We start from the raw sequence: 21,085 nt of genomic DNA on the forward strand, positions 1-21,085 counted from the left end.
GATATCACGGCAAACCACCGGAGCGTATGAAAGCTTTCTCTCGAGCGACCTGCAGGTTGTGAGCGATGGCCTCGACTCAAGAGCGTGGTTTATTAGATCGGCCTCCAGGCGAACAACTCCAATAGTCTGTCATCAAACAGGTAGCGCTGTTGTCGAGCTTGATCTCACGGGGGTCTCCACTTCCTCCTGGCTAGCCGACCGTGCTAATCATTGCGGGCCTTCATGCATAGCTTACAGACGGATAACAGTATGATGGGGTGGCTGGGACTTCTGCAAATATGCATTATCGTTTTATAAATTGCCCCTTCCGATTGTGCCGGCCAGATTCCGACTCTGACAACGAACACAGCAGCGACAATGCGAAGGTCTCCTGCGGCCAAAATTTAATGGTGTGTTGTCAGATTTAATTTAAGCGGGCACATTGTCGGCGATCAGATAAGTGGGAGGGAATCAGGTATGTATCGATCAACGTTCGAAGGTTATCGTACCTGTAAGCGATAAGAGACCCCAGAAATCACTGTTGGATATTTATTTAATCAGCATGATAATGCATGATGGGTGACGATCTGATGTTGTCAACATGTCTGAATGGGGCACGAGAGTGCAAAGCGGTACTACCCTCTAACATGTTTCTAGTCAGCCAGAAGTTGCAAGGGCTGTCTTATCTAGGGTCAACTAAAACCATTTTATTCTGTAAAAATGACAAATTAACAGACATCGTAGTTGTTTGAATAAAGAAACACGTATTTGTATCACAAACGATATCGCCAGCAGAGGTCAGTATTGACGGGATCGTTGTCCCTATGTTCCCTGGGTCCTAATGTTCTAAATTTTCTAAATTGAATTCAATATAACTAACCGATCTGCTGAGTCAACCACAAAAAAGATTTTTTTCATCGAAGAAGCCGATGATCAATGTATGGATTCAATTTGAGTTGAATCAGACTCGTACGTTAGAACGGGAAGTGGTGTTGCCATCAAAGGCTGCGACTAGCGGATACAGAGTGCCCGCAACCATTCATTAATCAAGACAGGTTACCATGTCATTGTATATTCCCAGCCACACTATTTTTCACAGGTTACTGACACTATCAAAGGGTGACATCTATTCAAAGATTCTGTCTCTGTTCCGCTAAAGGTACGTACGTCCATGGCTAAAGTAATTATGTGTTGTTGCGGCACTCCTTCTTTCAGGGGCCAATCACGGCCAAATGTCACCTTCAGTGCCATTTATGTAAACAGAATCGATATGGTTTCTGAATTTATGGTTCCCTTAAGACGTTTTCGATATCTTTTCTGTCACATTTTCTCAATGCAATTCTGGCGTTGCGGCATATTGCTCTGAAATCGCTAACTCGCAGGGCGCTAGTTTATACTTAGTTGGATTTTAACTCCAACTCGAAAAGACGGTGTTGGCATGTCTTAACATGTTGCCTTCTGATACAATGTCAAAAGAAAATCAAGTCATTTCAAGTCATTTTTTGCTCGGCACGAATCTGGTGACAGCCACGTACGCCATGAAGATGATCACATCAACAAAGCCAGTTCGTAATTTCTCCAGTCTTTGTCACGATGCAATTTAGCCGAATAAGATAAATCTACCTAATGTACGTGTCAAATGATCTCACGAATTATGCTATCTAAGGAAGAAACAACGATTTTGGAAGAAGAGGTAAGGGTATCTTCCTCATGGCACGTCTTTCGATTTCCGCTACTCTCAGGTCGCGATCTGATTTTCAAAGGGCAAAATACAATCAAGCTCCACTCGCAACTATCATAATGGAGTTCGATTAGTCTTGGATTCATCTAATGAACCTTAACATTACGAACGAGGACTATGTTATCACAGTATCACGTGCAGTATATGTACACTTCTTGCATGATAGGGGGCATCCTGGACCAACATGCCATACCAGTCGCTACAATAGACAACTCGAATTTTTAGTTCCAGCCTCACCCGAAAACCCTAGCTTTGAAAAACCGCTGTTCTCTGGCTTTACTACAGATTCTCTAAGAACAGTAACTTTTCTCTGAAACCCCACTAAATACATGTATCCGCAAAGCCACACGAAATAGGCTACTGGCAGTCTCGTCGAGACATCCCAGGGAAAGAGAAAGCAATAATTTGTCCGATTATTGGACGCCGAAGGAGAAAAAAATAATGACGCTGGTGTCTGTGGCTGGGTGTTGAGTGATTCCCTTTTTGGCCCCGGGTGAGCGGGAGAGAATGTCTCAGATAGGACCAATCTGAACAGGGAAATTGAATCCGTCTGGGTCACTGCAGTGAAAAATGGCATTGTTTTGGCCGAGATGATGGCCACTTGTATGGCTATCCAGATACGACCACGGTTTCTTTCCTTTGTCGTCATGAAGGTAGCAATTGAATAAGAAAGTTCTGGACAGAGAGGCATCGGATTGTCTCGGAGATAAGGTCTTTACGCGATGTTTCCGTGATTATAGTCCACTGAGGAACTTCTGAATTCTCTCCAATATCTGCCCGGATGGTCATCATTTTCCATGGGAAATCATTGGCTTATATAGTGAATACTTTTATTTGTGGTGAGGTTGTATGGACAGCTCGTTTTTTCTCCATCGCTGTATTAAGTTCATATCCTTCACGGACAGAAGAAGTTACCGCTCATGCAGGGGAGAAGTGTGAAGGGAATAAAGCAGTAATGTTCTGTTGTGTAGTTTGGTATGTCCGCTTAATGTAGTATATCACGAACCTTTGCCGTGGGAGAGATATGAGAAACGAGGCGCGAGATAAGATCATGAAAGACAGATGAGGTGCTAACATTGTTTTCAAAGTAAAGGTAAAACAGCCACTAACCAGTACGTTCTAATTCGAAATACAGACCGATTCAATACCCACAGGCTCTCTAAGGTTTGCATTCAACGTTAGAGGGTCTTTTCGGGGACGAAAAAGATGGACATCAATACAAACTCAAGTGCACATTGACTCAAGCGTTAATTGGTGTAAGAAAGATAACGCAACATACAAGCATATAAAAGCAGCTCGGATATCGTGTTGTTGATGATCTTCAGTAGAATACTTTTCATTAGGGAGCCGTTGGCTTCAGAGATCTCGTGCATACTTCCACATGGGCAACTCCACCTTTAAGTCTAAAGCATCTAGACTCCAAACTACGCAGTTAACATCTCGGTTTCATTTACACATAGCGTTCCCTGTTTTACCGGCGATTTGTCTTCGTAAATTTGCGGTTCCGGACAGTGTACAAGCAAAAAACTCATCTTCACGAAATAGATTTATTTGCACACTGGAATAATGGATCGCATCACAGCAGTTATATCAGTTTAACGCAAATTTACTCTATTCACTTTTAACTGACCCTCCAACAGCATAATCACTATTGTCCCATGTGAGGCTACTTCCAACAAAACGTGGCTGTGAAGCTTCGATTCACCTTTCCTTTCGACATGTTGCTGAGAGCCATCTCGCCGATGCTAGTGAAGTCATTCAGTCAGGGAGACCCATTCGCAGTGGTTGGTATATCTCATAACCGCTGGCTGGTCCCTTCCGGAACTTCTCGGCTTACCATTGTCTTTTGACATCTGACCTTGTGGCTTCCCCTTTGCACAACCGCCGACCCATGCATCTAATTACAACAGTGCGTAACCGTGTCAGACTGTTATAATCCAAACTACTCGCTCTATTGACTATTCACTGTATTGACTTTGGTCAGCCGTAGAGATTACGCGAACTTTGTGTTACATGAACTTTGGTGTGTTATGAAACTTAAAATACCGCGCGCGCAGGGAGCTTTGGGGAGGGTTTGTAACACAGAAACTCTAAAGCCCGCAGCACACCAGCCGCCAACTTCGGCGTTCACTGGCGTTTTTTGCCGCAAGAGTCCTGAACGCCTGAAAAATCCCTAGTCTGCTACGAACGGCGTCGGCGAACGCCACTTGCCGCCACTTGCCACAACTAAACGCCAAATATCTAACATGTTTGATTTTTGACGCGTGTCGCCGCGTTTGAACGCAAGAAGAAGCCAGGTGTGCCTGACTTGGCGTCGGCGGCGAGGCTATGGCCAATCAGCTTGCGTCTTGATGTCACATGATTTCGCGCTGCATGGCCCAGGATGGGTTAAAGTGGTGGAAAAGACGCTACTGGACGCCAATTCTGGGCAGGTGTGCTCTGACCGGGATCCACTGGCCACCAACTTTGGTGTCGAGAGGCGTCAGCCGAACGCTTCTTGTCGCCAAAGTTGGCGGCTAGTGTGCTGCGGGCTTAAGCTGGATATCAAAAACGATTAAAAAAACGTAGGATTGAGATTGAGGAAGAGTAACTTTAAGCTAGGCTTATGATGTTCCTGGTTCTGGTCCTGATGATTTTAGCACAGTCTCATCGAAGTATTATACAAATCATATCCATCCAAGTAACCACCAGTGAATCCATTATGAGTTATGGGCCTACTGCTAATGGCTCAGCTAACCAAAGCAAATGAACTGATCATTGACAAGTAAAGTTAATTGACATTGTGGTATATCATATCAATATTTGTTGTTGACTTAGTGAAAAGTGATGTTATGTGGCATAGAGCAAATGCTCGCCTTACTGCTGGCAGTAAAAGCGGAATGTTACCAACGAATGTTTGGATACCGAATCGTGATATAAGAGTGATTTGTATGGTTATATCTCTTGTCAAGGCAATATCATTGATTCGATGTAATATCAAATACGCTGTAGGCAGCGGGTCGAACCCAATCATTGTCCTTGTTTTTGGACCTGTGTAATCAATGAAGCCACGACCGGCTGCAAATCCCGATTATAACCATCCTGAACAACGTTAACCCTAATTGACCCCTGTTGTAATTAGGATATTTTATCCTTTACATCGTCGCTTGCTTTGCCTCAGAGTCAAATCCTTTGATAATGTTCAGGGTCTTTTAACAAGCTGTGACAGAGTATTATATGATATAAGAGTCTAAGCCAATGTGGCCACTGCCTGGGAGGAATATGCATCAGCTGCCTCTTCTTGCGGCATGTTGGGCAGAATCACCAAGCAGGTCAAGGTGAGTGCTGCATAGAGTATGAAGTAAGTAATCATAAGAAAGCGATCAATGATCCGACTCGCCAACACCCATTGACGCTTTACCCTTGCCTCCTTCTCTTCTGCTTCTTTCTTCTCTCGCTTCCTTCTCTGTTCATGGAGAAGCTGAGCGAATGCATCATCAGCCTTCCGGTTCTCGTTTGTCTCATTTGCCTCTTTGGCCGCTTTGACGGCCATCTGACCAAGGCTTGTGAGGGTAGTCAATCGTGGTGCTCCATTAGAGACGGCCGGTACGAAGTCATCACCATTCTGTGCCGATTTCTTCTCCAATTTACTTGCTTTTGCAGGGTTTTTCTGCAGTCCCCTACCAACCTTAGTCTCAACCCTGAACTCGCTGGTTACATTCCGCATAAAGACTACTGTGGCCAACCAGTTAAAGATGAATCTCTGCATCCATAGAGGCATTTCTTTCTTACCAGAAATGCCGTGGATGTTAAGTATCAATACGGCAAGGATGGTCGAGATGGCAGAAGTGACCATCAAAGTCGTCAAGTAGATAACTGAAATCGGAAACAGGTAGTTGTCAAGTTGTGTATCGCATGAAATTCAATTAAAGTACTGCACAGTACAGTTCCAAATCTGGTTTTCATACTGGACTAAAGCGTGAAGGGTGGTGCAATATGAAGGGAAGAAGACATCAATTTGTATTGTCTATTCGTCTTTCAAGGGAAACAAAACGACTCTATTGAAGAAGGCAGTTGCCCCACTTTGAAAATGGAGATGGGTGAAACATAATTCGGGAAATATTTTTCGGTTCCTTGTGAGTCTGTCTGTTGACAGGAACTTACCTATTATGGGTATATTTTTCGATGTCTTGGGCAGGGTATCTGCCATCACCAGCTGGAACACTGAGAAGGCCAGTAGGACGGTGACACCAAGCGAAACCTTCTCCCCGGACTCACTCGGCACGTTGAACACCATGAGAACCAGAACAGATATAGCGATGCAGGGGATGATGACGTTCATGATATAGAAAACTGGTCTACGCTTCAGTCTAACGATGACCCAGACTCTTGACCAACCAGACAGTTCGACATTTGGTTTGTAGACTTCGTCACGAATGTGTGAAGAGACACGGCTCCATTGGCCGTTCGGAATGAATCCATCCCTGTAGGAGATGTCATCACTTCTAGCCACCATTCGGATGTATCTGGCGCTCTGCGACCAGCTCCCAAACCTGAAGTAACACGCCTGCTCATCGAATGGAAAGCGTGTCATGTCGAGATTGCAGCCTACCCTGAACTGGCTTCCCGGGTACCACTCAGCCACCCCTTCTGCGGTCACGGGTATCCGGTATTTGGCTTTGTCCGCCAAATCATACTCGGCATCGAGACTGAAATTCAAAGTAATCATTATGTAGAAGAATGTGCAATATCAGACGTCCGATAGTAACTTGAAAGTCATTTCATGTGAGAAATAATAACCCCCTCGGCATGCTTAGCTTGATTCTGTATGGTGACATATAAACAAGACAGACAGTATATGCTTTTGTCATCTTTTCAGAACGATGGTAAGTGAATACATTGCCAATCCACTCATAACACCAGAATTTCATACGCTTGCCACTTATTTGTCCTATCTCTGCCACACGGATATCGCCAATGGACAATTTGATATGAGAAGGAGTTACCTATTATGAAGGCCTATGTCCGGTACCCAAATCTGATCGGAGGAAAAGAGTAACGTGTCGATACCCTCGTGTTCTGTTGCGTTCCAGGAGAGACGCTTGTCCTTCCATTGCTAAAGGACAAGGATGGGTCAACTTGTTAGCTGTAAGCTTATATAAACTTAGACAAGTAAGCTTTGCTGGATTTTTTCTTCTTCTTTATCATTCATTCACATCCTTCCATACCATTCATCGCAATGAAAAAACTCGGAAGCAGAGGTTTAAATTTATCGACGTAGATGTGTGTAAAAATGTACAGTGAAGTCTGCGGCCGGGACGGAGTTCAAAGTATATCGGCCGAGAAAGCGTGGCGAATTCGAATTACACATCTGGCATTCAAGGCCGACGAACACTTACTTCATCACAGTGTATGTAGCTTTTATGGGATGAAAAATGATATCTTAGTAAGGACGAATATTCTTCACGAAAAATTGAGGTCGGTTAGATTCATCTTAGGTTAAGTGCATAACTTACCAAGATCAGATAACAGGCGAGTGTCGATTCTTGCTTCTTGTCATCCTAAAGAAACCAAATGCATTAAATAAAAATCAGGAAATTCTTGCGATGCTGTTAATCAGATTATCTTGCAGAATATACAGTTGACTGAAGTTCATGCGGTCTGAGAGCTTTGTCTGGTTATATTGTTCATTTGTTTATACTTGAGAAAAGCAGACAATGAAATAACGAAACCTTTAATTCAAAGTGCTTCTCATAGTTGTGTGTATCTTTTTCGGGTGCGTCATCGGTCGGTTTCATTGCTAACGATGCATTTATATGTCATAGGCATAAGACACTAATAGCAACGTACGATATCGGGGATCTTGTCGGCATAGAGGGAAAACAAAACGGCGGTGTAGTTGGTGCTGGTCGGTGAGGCGAATCTTTCGTATCTGTCGGGCGACGTCAGCAGTTTAATCAGCTTTCCTTCGGCGCTCACTGATAAAAAGACAAATTACGTATTGAATTCTATGAATACTAATACTTTTTTCCCGAACTTAGTTACCAGAAGCAAACATTTCCGCTGTTGGGAGTTGCTAGCATGACCCCAGTTTGTTGAAACAAATGTATGAGCCCATATTGGTTGAGCTTATGAAGTGTAATTTTCATTATCACATAAGGTGGAATAAAGTGTAATGTTCATTATCACATAAGGTGGAATAAAGTGTAATTTTCATTATCACTTAAGGTGGAATAAAGTGTAATGTTCATTATTACATGAAGGTGCACTCAAGTGTAATGTTCATTATCACATAAGGTGGAGTAAAGTGTAATGTTCATTGTCAGATAAGATGGAGTAGAGTGTCATGGAGGAGTGTTGCTAGTACCATGTGACCTTGAAAAGGAAACGTTGCAAAGTTCAGTAGAAATATAACTGGATAGAGTTTGATGAGAAATAAGAGTACTTGCTTTCAGATGTGGCAACTGAGGCTACAGCCGCCAAATAAAGACACGTTCCAAAGAGCAATAAGTCCGTATTAGCCATTAGTAAAATCTGGAAGGCAATCTTATTCCTGTGGTAGTAACAGTTCCATGTAGCATTCCGAACAGTGAAATCAACATGATCCTCATTTGCGGTTAATGTCCGCCATCTTGTCAGTGTGTGTCGAAATGGACCCCTACTTCATGCTCATAATCATAAATGTATTGGTCAGGTGGCTAATTCAATTACCTAAACCTGAATAAGAGGACCTTGATACCTCTGTAAATTTGTGGCATCAATTAATTTGCCATTAGTGATACAAATCATACCTCATTTGTTTCGATGGAAACCGGGCCTCTATTGACTCTATGAATAGATCTTCCTCAGATACTGCACACAACATGGATTATGATATCGACGCTAGTAACCAGTTGGAAAATATGTCTTTTATTTGTGTAGCGAGATTGAAAGCCAATGGCACGAGATTGTTCTCGGATAATACCGTTTGAAAGTCATTGACAACCCTCGTCCATTCCTGTCATGCTTTTACTGTTAATGATGACACAGTTACCTGATGAATATGTTCTTTGTTCCGTCCATTGTAAACAGTTTCAGGGTTCGTTGAAATATATGAACTAGCGTTGTGTTTTCATAAGATGTCAATGGGTACTCCGAGGGGGAAAAACTAAACATTAAGTACTGGCTACTAAAGTCAAGTCAGATCCGAATCATAGTCCAATCTGCCTAGAAGACCTGGAGATAACGAAATAGAAACTCGCTGAAGAGTGTGGATTTGAGAGTATGGGGTCTTCTGTAGGTAGACCACCGGTCTCCTGTAATCTGCGATTAGTGATATCATTGTTTGAGCCTGGCTGAAGACACGTTACAAGAATTAGCTGTTTCCTTCCTTCCGATGTTTCCCTTGAAAATCTCTAGGAGATCCAGACGAAACTTTGACGACGAGAGACAGTAAAGATAGAAGTTAATACTGCTGTTGGTTAAGATAAGCAAGCGAACAAACTCGTAACATAACTTCCTTACCATTACCTGATTTGACGTAACGGGTTTCGCGATATAATTGAAAGTGAAATAATCCAGAGTGAACGGGAACAAGCATGCGCAGAACGCCCATGATACGGCGAGAAGCAATGCGTCCATGTTTGTCTCTTTTGAATTGCCTTTCTGTTGACTTCCTGTCATTTCACTTCGTTCCTTCCGGTTCCGCCTAATAGCAGACAGGATGAGGATATTGAAAATAAACACAAGAATTGGCGAAGCCATCATGATGAATATGGTCAGGAAGATATACATGGGCTCTTCCAACCATCTTGGTTTCGTCGGGCAGCGATCCCTGTCGGCCAGACTCGCATCTGTTAACATTTCTCGCGTGAGTTGAGGCGAGAACGCGAGCATCATAAGAAATGATATACACACGCATGTTATCTTGGCCTTCTTCTTAGTACACAAGGTTGCCGCCCTTAAGGGCCAGTGAACGGCACAAAACCGATCCACGGTCATGAATAAGACGCCGTAGTAGCTCGAATTAGATGCCCCGGCGAAATAGTAATACTCTTTACAGAAGAAACTTCCCCAAAGCATCTGAAGTGGGACGAATTTGGATATGTAGCCCTGAATCCCGTAGAATATTATAAACATGTTGTCCCAGAATGCCAGGAATCGTAAATATACCCAGGTGGACGAGGTTGCATAGCGTGGACGTTGCATCACTAACATGGAAAGTGTGTTGCCAATGAGACCTGGGCCAAGGATGAATGGGGTGATGTACAATGAGATGAAGTTGAAGACAGCTTCGGCGATCGGGTCCGTCAGGTCGTCCCTGGACACATCTGATAACTGAAATGTCGCATTGTTTGTGCAACCTGATGAGCCCGTAACGACGGACATGGTATCCATGGTAACTGTTGATCATGAGTCCACAACAGTTGCCATCCTGCTTCTGTGCCCGACAAAGCCTAATTTCCATCTTATAGAGTGGTTAATTAAAGTAATTACAATGAAATGAGACACTGTAATATCGGTTCCCAGAGCAAAACAAAACGACCAGTCTCGCGCTTCCCTTGAAAGATTAAACTTCGGTCTCTCTCTTGATTTAATTGGTGTCATTTGTTCTAATTAATTGTATGAAGGCTTTAATGAAGTATCGGTATTGCCAACATCAGAATAATTGCTTTATTTCTAGTAACTGAATCGATTTCTTTTGTTAAGGATAGACGATCGAGTTGATCAAGTTGTCGACTAATTGCGAATGGAGCCAATTTATCCATTCTACACCTCTTGTAATATGACTCAACGCAAGTTTTGATTACCAACTATGTTTGGCTCATTTCAGTTCGTTTGCTTGATTTACTGGACTACACAAATATATCACATCGTTTGAACTGAAGTGCATCAAAAAGTATATCATACAATTACATGTACTACCTTGTTAACTCGAACACTTGAAGGTTCAACCTGATAAAGTGTCAGACCACGGGCCAATTCTTGTCGCAGGCACCAGTGATCACCACTGCAAACGAGTGATTTTGTTGCATGCGATCATGGTCTCAGTGCACCGCGGTCTTTAGGACGTTGACTCGCCAATCAACCAATCCACAGTGTACCAGGTCGAATAGGTTTTTTCGGAATGTCAGATTTTCATCGTCGGAGATAATTGGCGTACAATGTTGATGAATTGACATAATTGTTTGTGGAATACCAGTAAATGGGCTTTTGCAGCAAAACATTTGGCATTAACTCGGATCATTACCTGCATTCTCAACATTAATAGTCACCATTGGTTCCAAATTGAATACCAGTCCGACTATTACTCATATCAGTTGTCTGGTTCCTTCCTGAGCAGGTCTGTTACCAAAAAACAAAGGTAGGTTGCCATTACTACCAGTTTCAATCAAATTTATCAATTGAATGATTCCCTATTTGAAATTATCTACGAACCTAGTGAAGAGTGTTGGGCCTCATTTCACAGAAAACAAATAAAAGAACAAGTTGCAAGAGCAAAGCATGTCATGTTCTTAGAGTCTCTTCATTTCAAGACACAAGCCATTTTACCTTTCAGGACCAAGGCTTGGAGATGTTGCTGATAAGCTCAATAACCCTCTTGTGTCTCGTCGTGTCAGTGGCCACTGCTAAATGTACGTTCTTACAACAAGCATTCCTTTTCCTCCTTTAAATCTGTGTGCATGCGCATGAGTATGAGTCCCTCTGGACAGGTAGGTCGAGATGGAAGTCATTTGTTAAGCCTACTTGGAGAAATATCGCGGGCAATAAAGATAGTCCTTAAGAGCATCACAAATGTCTGACCCTGTCTCAGTGAGAATTCTTGTTCTGTATCTTGGGCTTCACTGGCAGGCACCCTATCGACGTTTCGTACATCAGTTTTAACCCAAGTGTAACAATCGCCGCATTGATTCAATGATGAGATGGTGTCTAGCATATATGACTGTGGATCCTGTCCGGTAAGACGGTAGCTCTTTCTTTCCAGCCAAAGACTGTTATGAGCGAGGGATAAACACCTACACTCATGTGGGCAAGGCGATCGTCAACATCCCCTTGGAGAAGAAGAATGGCGAACTGCCATATGGCATCCGCGTCAGTGTAGACGAAGTCTTCAACGGTGCTTACCGCGTCTCAGCCATCATGAAGTCTGGTCGCACGCTGTCAGAGGCCACCTACGCCACGAAGGGTGAGATGCAATTTGACCCGAGATTAGCCCCGTTCAGTAGTATCAGAATCAAGTTTGTCCCGGGCAAGCCACCGGGCCTGATCGTCCGTAGGGACCAGAAACCCATGATTCGGATCCGTTTATTTGGATGTTATAAAGATTAAACTTGTGTTCATGTAGTGCTCATGAAATTCGGGAGATGCGCTCTCGTCTGGTTCTTCAATCGACGTATTTCTCCATTTCTTGGCGATGATTGATAATGCAGTTCTGAAAGAAAACCAAACAGCACCTTCATCTGATGGGGTGCTGGACGACAGAACTTTTTTCAATGTGATTTATGAGAACAGGAGGAACACGATGAAATGAAGGTAGTCCGGAACATTACCGAGAAGTCTCTTCGACATGTTGGGAGTGTTTTGTACTGCATAACGACATAACTATCTGTTATTTCTAGAGGCTATATTGTATATATACGTGTATAATCAATGGTTACTGAATATACTCTCTTCGTTAATTGCATGCCCACACTCACACATACACTCAGAATAAGGCATGGAACATGCTAATGACCATGCCATTAGTGAAGCAATGGATTATATTGGAATGTACAGAAGTTATTGAAGAGTCGCCAACCAACTTCATGACCACCGCTATATCTGTGTTTTGTCCTATCGTTTCGCTGATTTACCTAGTGATTTTGTCCATGCACAGTCCAAACATATCAATGGCATAAGTATGATATATAGTATTGCAGTTGTTGTTGTAGAGAGAATTTCATATCCACAACTTTCTAAATTGACTTTCTGTCAGCGTCGGCATCCGGCCGGGCCATATTTGTTGAAAGTGTTTTATGATCAACAGGTTTCAACCATGCAGAAGGTCATTTATCGAGCCGAAACATTTGCTGCTGTCTAGGTAATTGGCTTAATTCAGCACAATTCATGCGGTACTTAAGATCATTGGCAGTTCTGACAAACAGACCTAATGTCGACTAAAGCGGGTCAACTTTCGAGATCGGTCCGGTAAGTAGAACCTAATTCCTTGTTAACATATTAAAATGGTGATATTTCCTCATCAGTCTCTAAGAGTTCTCCCACAAAAAGATGAAACATTTACGGCTATTTTTGTTTTTTAATTGTAACTTTATTACGTAAGAAGGCTACCTTGGGGTCATCATAGAATCGTCGATTGGAAATCTGAAGTAAAACGTGGCCTTTCACTGGCATGGGCCAAGATTCGGTCAATCAACGGAACGCAATGTTGAAAGATACATGTTTTTTTTACACTATCGGTGGTTATCGACAGCGACCATGACTTTGCAATAGGGGGAAACAGAGAAAAACTTGTTAATCTATATTTCAGTGGAGGGGAAAACGGGGAATTCATCATCTCACATATATGCCGTTATATATACATTTTACACTAACGTGATTTTTATTTCAGATTTTGAAATCGGCAATTTGACAAGAGATGGTTAATATTATCGACGTGGTGTTGTTATTTGTTCTTGCAGCTGTATCAAACGCTCTAACTGCGTCCGATTTAGGTACGTATTTCACTGACTAAACTGCATATTGATCATAGAGACATTTATAACAAAGGGGTGATGAACAGAATGGCTTTACCAGTGTAAGCACGGCGTTCCACTCCAGGTTTCAAATATTTGACAGCACTTAAAGTGCAGTGGCTGTCATCTTCATTATTAGCATAAACAGGTCTCAAAACATTATGTCTGCGGTAACACGACCACCCCGGTACCCAGACCATGATGAGAACTGAAAACACGAATGCTGCCATGATTTATATGATATATAAATATTGCGCAGAAAACGATAAAAACTAAAAGGTCATGTATTATGTAGATGTATACACAGACGCATTGACACAGGAATAATGGGTTAATTGCCTGTGACATTAAATTTACTGATATACTGCTGCAGCAAGCACGTGTGTCGGAGTATTATCGCTGTCTACTTTGGGTTTTTGCTGACCCAGTGCCTTAACTCATACGTTATTGTTCGATTGGATAACGCTGGCGTTGATCTAAACCTATCATGCAGAGACGTTTTCTGCTCTTTTCAGATTACTGCTATGAAAAGATGATTATCAACGAGTTGCACATTGGCAAGAAGACCATGGTCATCGCACTTGAGAGAGGAAATGTGCTACCGGTTGCAGTACGGATGCGCGTTGAAAAAGTCCAAAATGGCGCATATCGTATATCCGCCCTTCTGCCAAAGTCGACCCGAACTCTTTCTGAAGCAACATTTGCCACACCAGGGGACATGGACTTCGACCCTAGATACATTATCGGGAGTGTCAGAGTGACGTTTGTGCCCGGGGTACCCTCTGATGGAGTCTTCCAAAAGGATAGAAAACCAAGGCTAAGGATACAGTTATTTGGGTGCTATGACCCGTAGTGACCTTGAACCAGAGAAGTTGGGTCAGTTTGTGGGCATCGTAGATGATATAACCTGAAGAGTCTTGTATGATGAGAACATTCTGACTTCACATTGCATTACGGTTCGCTTATCAAAACTCATTATCTAAACATATCCAACACATGAAGGACAAGAGAAAGTGATAAAATGATTCTTTAAAAGGTTGACCAGTTGTCATTGTGGCATTGCGTCCTGTAACTATAAACAAGGCGATAATAATGTTCTCCTGTCACGTAGAGAATCATTTTAAGCAAGCCAGTGATCAGAGGGTGCCTAAAGTGTGTAGCTTTACCTGCTATCTCAGAGGCAGCCAGTGCATTGGCCTTAAGTGATGTTATTGACGCGTTGGCCAATAAAAGGGATATTATTGAAAAAATAACACGAAGTATCGTGTCTTTATTCTGCCTTTGTCTACTCTCCGGATCCAGTGGTTTCGGCCTCGTCCTCCCAATAAGGAAGAGTGACTATAGGATGACGACAAGACTACCTCTGGAGTCTATATACCTTTGCCATACAAGCTGCCGGCCTGATGGTCTAACCAATAAAGCTGTTTCTGTTACTGCCACTGTCCGTTATTGAAACTGTGTACATTGTGCCATATTACGGCCTATTGTAATGCTTTAACAGTTAGCTGTCGTAAATAGTAATTACACTAACCTATTGATTCCTGTCGATCATATTCGGCATCCTGGTATAGAACCACTGGTTTCAACCTAATACTCCGCCCATCGATGTTTCAAAATTTGTAATGACAAAGCCTTAATGGGAATATTTTAAAATGATGAGGCAAACCACTTGTCAACCTGGGTTCGACGCTGGATGTTATTAACATAGGGCACTCCTGTTCAAACAGAAAACAGCATTAAAAGAACCATTAGATGTTTTGAGTAGGGAGAATTAATTCCAGTCAGAAACATTGATCATAAGCTGATAATGACGTACACATGTACTGTCTTGGTCCGTAGCACATTTCCCGACGAGATCAAGATGCGGAGGTCGGGGCTGCAATGAGGGTGCTTTCCTTCAACAGCAAAATCAATGTATTAGCCAAGATTAGATTGAATCGGTTGCATTCAAAATATATACATGTGGAACATGGCATAAAACCGTTGTATTATTTGGCACAATTTCAAGAGTTCGTCTTTTTGGCGTATAGGTATAGTAATGGGATGTTCCTTCTTGGGACCTTTCCCTCTGCCCCGACTAACAAATCGTTTAAGATAAAGAAACAATGGATGTCGATTTAGTTGTGACCCTTGGAGTACTCGTGTAACATCCATCATGGGTATTGATTGTAAGAGAGATAAGATGCAGCAAAAACAATTCATCAGCATTATCTGCGTCGTTGATTTTGGTAATTATCATTTTCAGTCATGAGGCACGACATGTAACTTCCGTCAATACAAACGGTAAAGATTAATAGAAGCTGCTCTGTTGGGCGTTCCTAGTTGTCGTATCGTTCATTACAGGTTGTAAGTAGTCAATGTGCTTTACTGTTTTGGAATCATCTTCTCTTTGCCGCTGATGAATCTTTCATATCGGACCGATATTGGAGTTAAGTTGCCCGAAACTTGAGCATCTCTTTCGCTACAAAGGAAACCGAGAAGCATCAAGTTGCGGAGAATATGTTGAGCCATTCCCCGGACGAGGATAATATAACTTTATAGTTATTCGTACGCTTCGTGGAAATTTCATTTGTTATGTGACGACTACTGCACCTGGAGCTTTATTGAAGTTGGCTTTCACTCTTGGTCATCCTGGTTTTATATGGGAGCGAGGAACGCAAGCGACATATTGTTGCGGGACTGCTATAATATACAGGAGGCCTCCAAACCGGTTTAGTCACGCTGAAGGACATTTATCGAGTCAAAACATTTGCTGCGGCCTAATTCACTTAAAATTGATTACAACTCATGCGTTACTTTAGATCATTTGCATCTCTCGCATAACAGACCTGATTCCGACCCAAGTGGGTCACCTTCTTTCACTGCTCCGGTGAGTAAAAAGTTTATTTCCTTGTTCCAACTGCGCACTGTACATAGTGTCACCATTACGATATCTTCTTCAGGACTCGCGTCGTTCTCGTCGGATCTTCCAACATCGTTTGGGATAACCAATGGCTCGTTATCCGTATCACCAGTATATGCCTCCATTTCATCACCGGAAACTTTGTTTGTCATTCTCCTACTCATACTGCCAGTCTCTCCTTGACATTCGTTCGTAGTCAGGCGTGTTGGATAGCTTTCCGACTGTCCTAACCAAGATCCATAGGGAACGGGACCAAAGAGACTAAATCAGTTGACGTTTGGCCTATCTTAATTTCAGATTCTAGTATCGGCCGTTTCCGAAGAGATGGTGACCATATATTATGTCGTATTCATCTATGCACTGGTAGCGTTATCAAGTGCGGGGTCACATTATTTAGGTAAGTATATCAATGGCAACTTATTAAGTACATGTACATATTTCAATTTAAAATTTCTAGTTCAATTTCCACATCCATGGATTTGGGACTTTCTATAGCCTTATAGCCAATCAAAGGTACACTTATCAATGTAGGCGATGCCATAATAAGTGTGCGAAGTCCCAAATTCTTACTCTGCTAGTTGTTTTGATTAGCCGGTTCCCATCTTCGTATTATCTAATGGCGCCGCTCCTAGCTTTCCCAGCTTGCTTTTGGCCAGAGTCTGGTAGATTTAACGAGCATGCCTAGTCTCCTGCCGCTGTTAGTATAGTAACATTGTAGCAGGGGCCTGTTCGTCACTGCTTCAGGATGACGGTGTTCCTGAACGGACGGTAGCCTTAATGTCCAGGAGGCGATCCATCGAAGGCGTGGGCAATTGAACAATACATGTCTTTAACATCACATGCGTTCATCTTCCATCCATGATCAGTTTCCTTCAAATTTATATCACACTGGGCTTTCCCTATTTGGTTCCAGAGTATTGCTATGAGAAGATGATCATCAATGAGTTACATATCGGCAGGAAAACCATGATCATCCATCTCGAGAATAGCAAGACTATACTTCCAGTTGGAATACGCGTGCGCGTCACGAAGGTCTACAATGGTGCATATCGTGTGTCTGCCCTTTTGCCGAAGTCGGACAGAACTCTTTCCGAAGCCACTTTTGCGACGCCGGGAGAAATGGACTTCGATCCGAGATATGTTCTCGGGAGTATCAGAGTGACGTTTGCTCCTGACGTCCCCACTGATAATAACTTCCGGAAGGACAGAAAACCAAGAGTACGAATACAGGTGTTTGGTTGTTATGATCCGAAATGATCTTGAGAACCGGCGATGTTTACGGCGAAGATTTATCCGCAACAGTTATGGAGAGGAGAAGGGAGCGTCGATATTTCTAAGGTTATCATACGTGTAGTTCAATAATTATGCACGCATGGTGTAGGGCCGTAGATGGCCAATTGGTATCATCTTTATGCAATGACTCGTGTTTGTTTGAGGAACTCTCGATCCCGACCTGAACGCTACTCCACTATCGAAAGAAACGAGAGAAACCCAGTGGACTCTCCGAATTGAAGAGTTGTTCGCTGCGTTCTATGAATGCATCTGAATCAGTCATCAAAGGAGTGTTATATAGTCAAGGCTGTCAGGAGATAATGCCGTACATGAAGGGCGTGTTTCTGACATCAAATCATGGTAGTCAGTATAAAATCATAGTAGACAGTATGAAAGCATAGTAGTCACCTCTTTGATGACTATCATAGCCGCCGAGGTGGTGATTCCTGATGAAATCACCGTTGTTACTGCGGACCGCCAATCGTCGGGTTGAAACATGGCATAAAAAGCGCTGTTGAAAGTTATATTGGAATGATCAGTTGCCACGACCTCCTCGCCAATTGCCATTGACCTTTAATTTTATGTCTATCAAAAGGACCTTCGTTCCCGGACGTGGAGGTTTCTGCTACATTGGTCGACACCTAGTCGACACCTAGTAACACGCAGTAGAAAAAGATGTCGCTGTAGTTGTCTGTTGATTATTTGTGTATTCCCTCCTTATTAAATGTAGTGTTGACATTCCATCGTTGGAGTTTATTGATTTCAAACCACACTGATTGCTGAATTTATTGGTGCCATGAGCGATTACTTTGACATATACATGGGGAGTATCACCCGGGAGTATCAGCCCATGCACATGCGCAATAAATTACGTCAGTTCATGAACTCATCCGTTGCTTGGACGCGTGATACAAATAACCAACATGAATGTAATCGTGTTTCATTACATTCAATTCATGATGCTGAAAATTAAGTATCATTCTCTCTCTGTAAAGCAGCTTTTAACATTGTTGGTCCGTACTACCAAGGTGAATGTATGCATGGTTCCACTGTTGCGTGGAAACCAACTAGTGTGTACGCCGTCGCTAAGGACAGAGCGCGCGCCGATATCACCGTCATTCAGTTGGCGCTTTTAAGTCTTCCGAGAGAGATTCGAGGGGCGTGAACGGGCGAACGGAGACTTACAAAAGTTGGATAACATTCAAGATGACGGAAGCAGCGGGAGCGGATTGGCAGTATGGCCTATTCGGATGTTTCGACAACTGTACCCTTTGTCTTATCACCTACATTGCGCCTTGCTACACCGCCGGCAAAAACGCCGAAGCTGTCGGAGAGAGCTGCATCGTTTATGGAATCCTATCCATATTACCAGTTGCGAATATCATCTGTCCTGCTCAGATCAGGGGCAAGATAAGAGAGGCGAAGGGCATACAGGGCAGCTTTGGTATGGACTGCGTCTTACACTGGTTCTGTCCTCTTTGTACCCTAATTCAGGAAGCACAGGAAATGAAGAACACCCAGGTTTCACAGGGACAAGCAATTAGTCGCTATTAAGGATTGCTGAATTAGCTGTTCCTGCTCCGTATAATGGACCTTTACCACTTTTGAAGAACTCGGGTATGTGAAATCTACTTGAGCTACTCATTGTAGTAAAGGGATTGTAGACTTTGGCCAAAGTGGACAATATATATCTAGACAACATAACTTCTTTTGGATAACAAATTTGTATGTAATACGTTTGTAATTAGACTCATTTTCAAGTGGAACTTTCGAAATGACGTGGCTTCAAATGGATCAAGAGAAGGATGACATAGACTGAAGTTACCTCTCGGAGTACCCTGTGCCGGGTCAAGTTCTTTTGGTACCATTTGATGTCATTTTTGTACAGAAAGTTAGTAGCTTCACATCCTTTTGACCAATTAGTGACAATAGCTGCGAGAAAGTTCAACATCGCAAAGAAGCAAGAAATAAGTTTCTTAATCCTTTCACCAACATGGAAGCCACAAGCTTTACGGCGACAAAGGGAAGTGTCTATCCTTGCACTGTCTTCTTCAATCAACGTCACAATGGCCTTCACCTACACACATATTCATATGTAACGAGATGTTGTCTGCAAAGGATACCTCAGGATGTTTACAGGGTTGCATTGGACGGACAGTTCGGAATAACTGCATATGGAGTCATTTGGTCACAGCGTGACACCGGCAACAGTCCGAATGCCAAAGACGGAATGCCATAGCGATCATTACATTTAAAGAGTGGGGAAATCTTGGGGCTTGACAAGCGAGACTTTTTGTTTCTCGGTGAAACATCGGCTAATTTCACAACCACGACTATTTCTTGTTATCCTCTGTAAAATCTGTCCTGAAATGGCAATTTCTTGACTAAAGGGGTCTACTCGTGGCAGACTAAGGGAGTAGATGCCACAACCTTGCGATACGTTCGTGGGTTGTAGGTTTCAACATTCAGTTTTGAAACTGAGGTTTCCCGACGATGTGCCGCTGCTTCTAACAACTCATCATCGCAATTCGACTGAACGAAGCTAAGTTTTATTCGTGTGCAGGGATTTATGGCGCATCTTCTTGAATGCTTATGATGGTGAGCTCTGAACTCTGGGTACTGGGAGAATAACTCACTTTTCTGGGATGGACAAAACTTAGCCATTAGATCACGTTCATCTCGCCCTCACGTGACAATCTGGATGATCTTTCAATGGCGATTTATCATTTTGAGTACTCTTTGTTGTATTTTCTATCTCTCTACATGTATACTTGTATATTGCGTGAAAGAATCCACCGTTCTATCTTTCATAGCAAGAAGCAAACAATCATTGGATACTACTTTATGTTACTTACTAATCGATCCCTTGACGGGAGTGTCCTATTCAATCGTTGTAAGTAAACGCAGTGGGTACTTGCGTGTCTTGATATCTCACGTCATGGTTCCAACCTAACACTCCGCCAACAACATCGAGAGCGACTATTCGCTTACAAACTTTTCAAGACTGTGATACTTTCTTGTGAGAACTGTCGATCGAATTGATATAGACTATTGCGTTCACACTTGCTGTCACAATCTAGGTAAAGATGTGATTGGAACACCATGCGAGGTCATACTGGTGGTTATGTTGACTAACGCAAGCCGCCCACTTTGTCTTTGGACAGGTTCCAACAGTGTAAGACTTTATACACGCGATGCAATATTTCACCCACGCGATTGATCGGGAATATATTAAAAATGGAACGATTCATTAGATATTTAATGAGACGGAGCCTTGAAATATTGATGGCGATTTTTTTCATCGAGAAATCGATTTCTCTTCGTTGATGGATCGCGTTTTGCGGTCGGCTTCACTGCTTCTCTTTTATCATATTGTCATGTTGGTCGTATGTAGATGACCGGGGTCCGGTTGTTCAGAACAAGTCGCGGTGTCAATAACTTGAAGTTAAATGGAGACAATGGGCAAGAGCTAAGTAGGTTAGCTTTAGGTTACACGAAGTC

General features: G+C 42.7%; 2 protein-coding genes and 3 long non-coding RNA genes across 5 annotated transcripts; 3 read left to right on the plus strand and 2 right to left on the minus strand.

The window, feature by feature from the left end:
• Nucleotides 1-3,533: 3,533 nt before the first annotated feature.
• Nucleotides 3,534-9,127, minus strand: LOC135485880 (neuronal acetylcholine receptor subunit alpha-7-like). The gene is made up of 6 exons (XM_064768219.1): nt 8,149-9,127; nt 7,550-7,677; nt 7,216-7,260; nt 6,706-6,815; nt 5,864-6,408; nt 3,534-5,575 (listed from the first exon to the last, which is right to left on the minus strand). Exons 1-6 carry the CDS (start codon nt 8,222-8,224, stop codon nt 4,950-4,952), a joined length of 1,530 nt encoding a protein of 509 aa, XP_064624289.1. The 5' UTR covers nt 8,225-9,127; the 3' UTR covers nt 3,534-4,949.
• Nucleotides 9,017-10,075, minus strand: LOC135485971 (galanin receptor 2b-like). Its single transcript, XM_064768404.1, has one exon. It carries the CDS (start codon nt 10,073-10,075, stop codon nt 9,017-9,019), a length of 1,059 nt encoding a protein of 352 aa, XP_064624474.1.
• Nucleotides 10,076-10,916: 841 nt separating this feature from the next.
• On the plus strand, nt 10,917-12,555 carry LOC135486437 (uncharacterized). The gene is made up of 3 exons (XR_010446702.1): nt 10,917-11,042; nt 11,238-11,313; nt 11,664-12,555. It is a non-coding gene; the product is annotated as an uncharacterized LOC135486437 (long non-coding RNA).
• Nucleotides 12,556-12,584: 29 nt separating this feature from the next.
• LOC135486438 (uncharacterized) lies at nt 12,585-14,651 on the plus strand. Its single transcript, XR_010446703.1, has 3 exons — nt 12,585-12,865; nt 13,287-13,389; nt 13,926-14,651. It is a non-coding gene; the product is annotated as an uncharacterized LOC135486438 (long non-coding RNA).
• A 999-nt stretch (nt 14,652-15,650) lies between these two features.
• On the plus strand, nt 15,651-18,322 carry LOC135486222 (uncharacterized). Its single transcript, XR_010446672.1, has 3 exons — nt 15,651-16,279; nt 16,610-16,709; nt 17,226-18,322. It is a non-coding gene; the product is annotated as an uncharacterized LOC135486222 (long non-coding RNA).
• Nucleotides 18,323-21,085: the final 2,763 nt, after the last annotated feature.

The sequence above is a fragment of the Lineus longissimus genome, chromosome 4 (assembly GCF_910592395.1).
Source record: "Lineus longissimus chromosome 4, tnLinLong1.2, whole genome shotgun sequence".
Classification (NCBI taxonomy): domain Eukaryota; kingdom Metazoa; phylum Nemertea; class Pilidiophora; order Heteronemertea; family Lineidae; genus Lineus; species Lineus longissimus.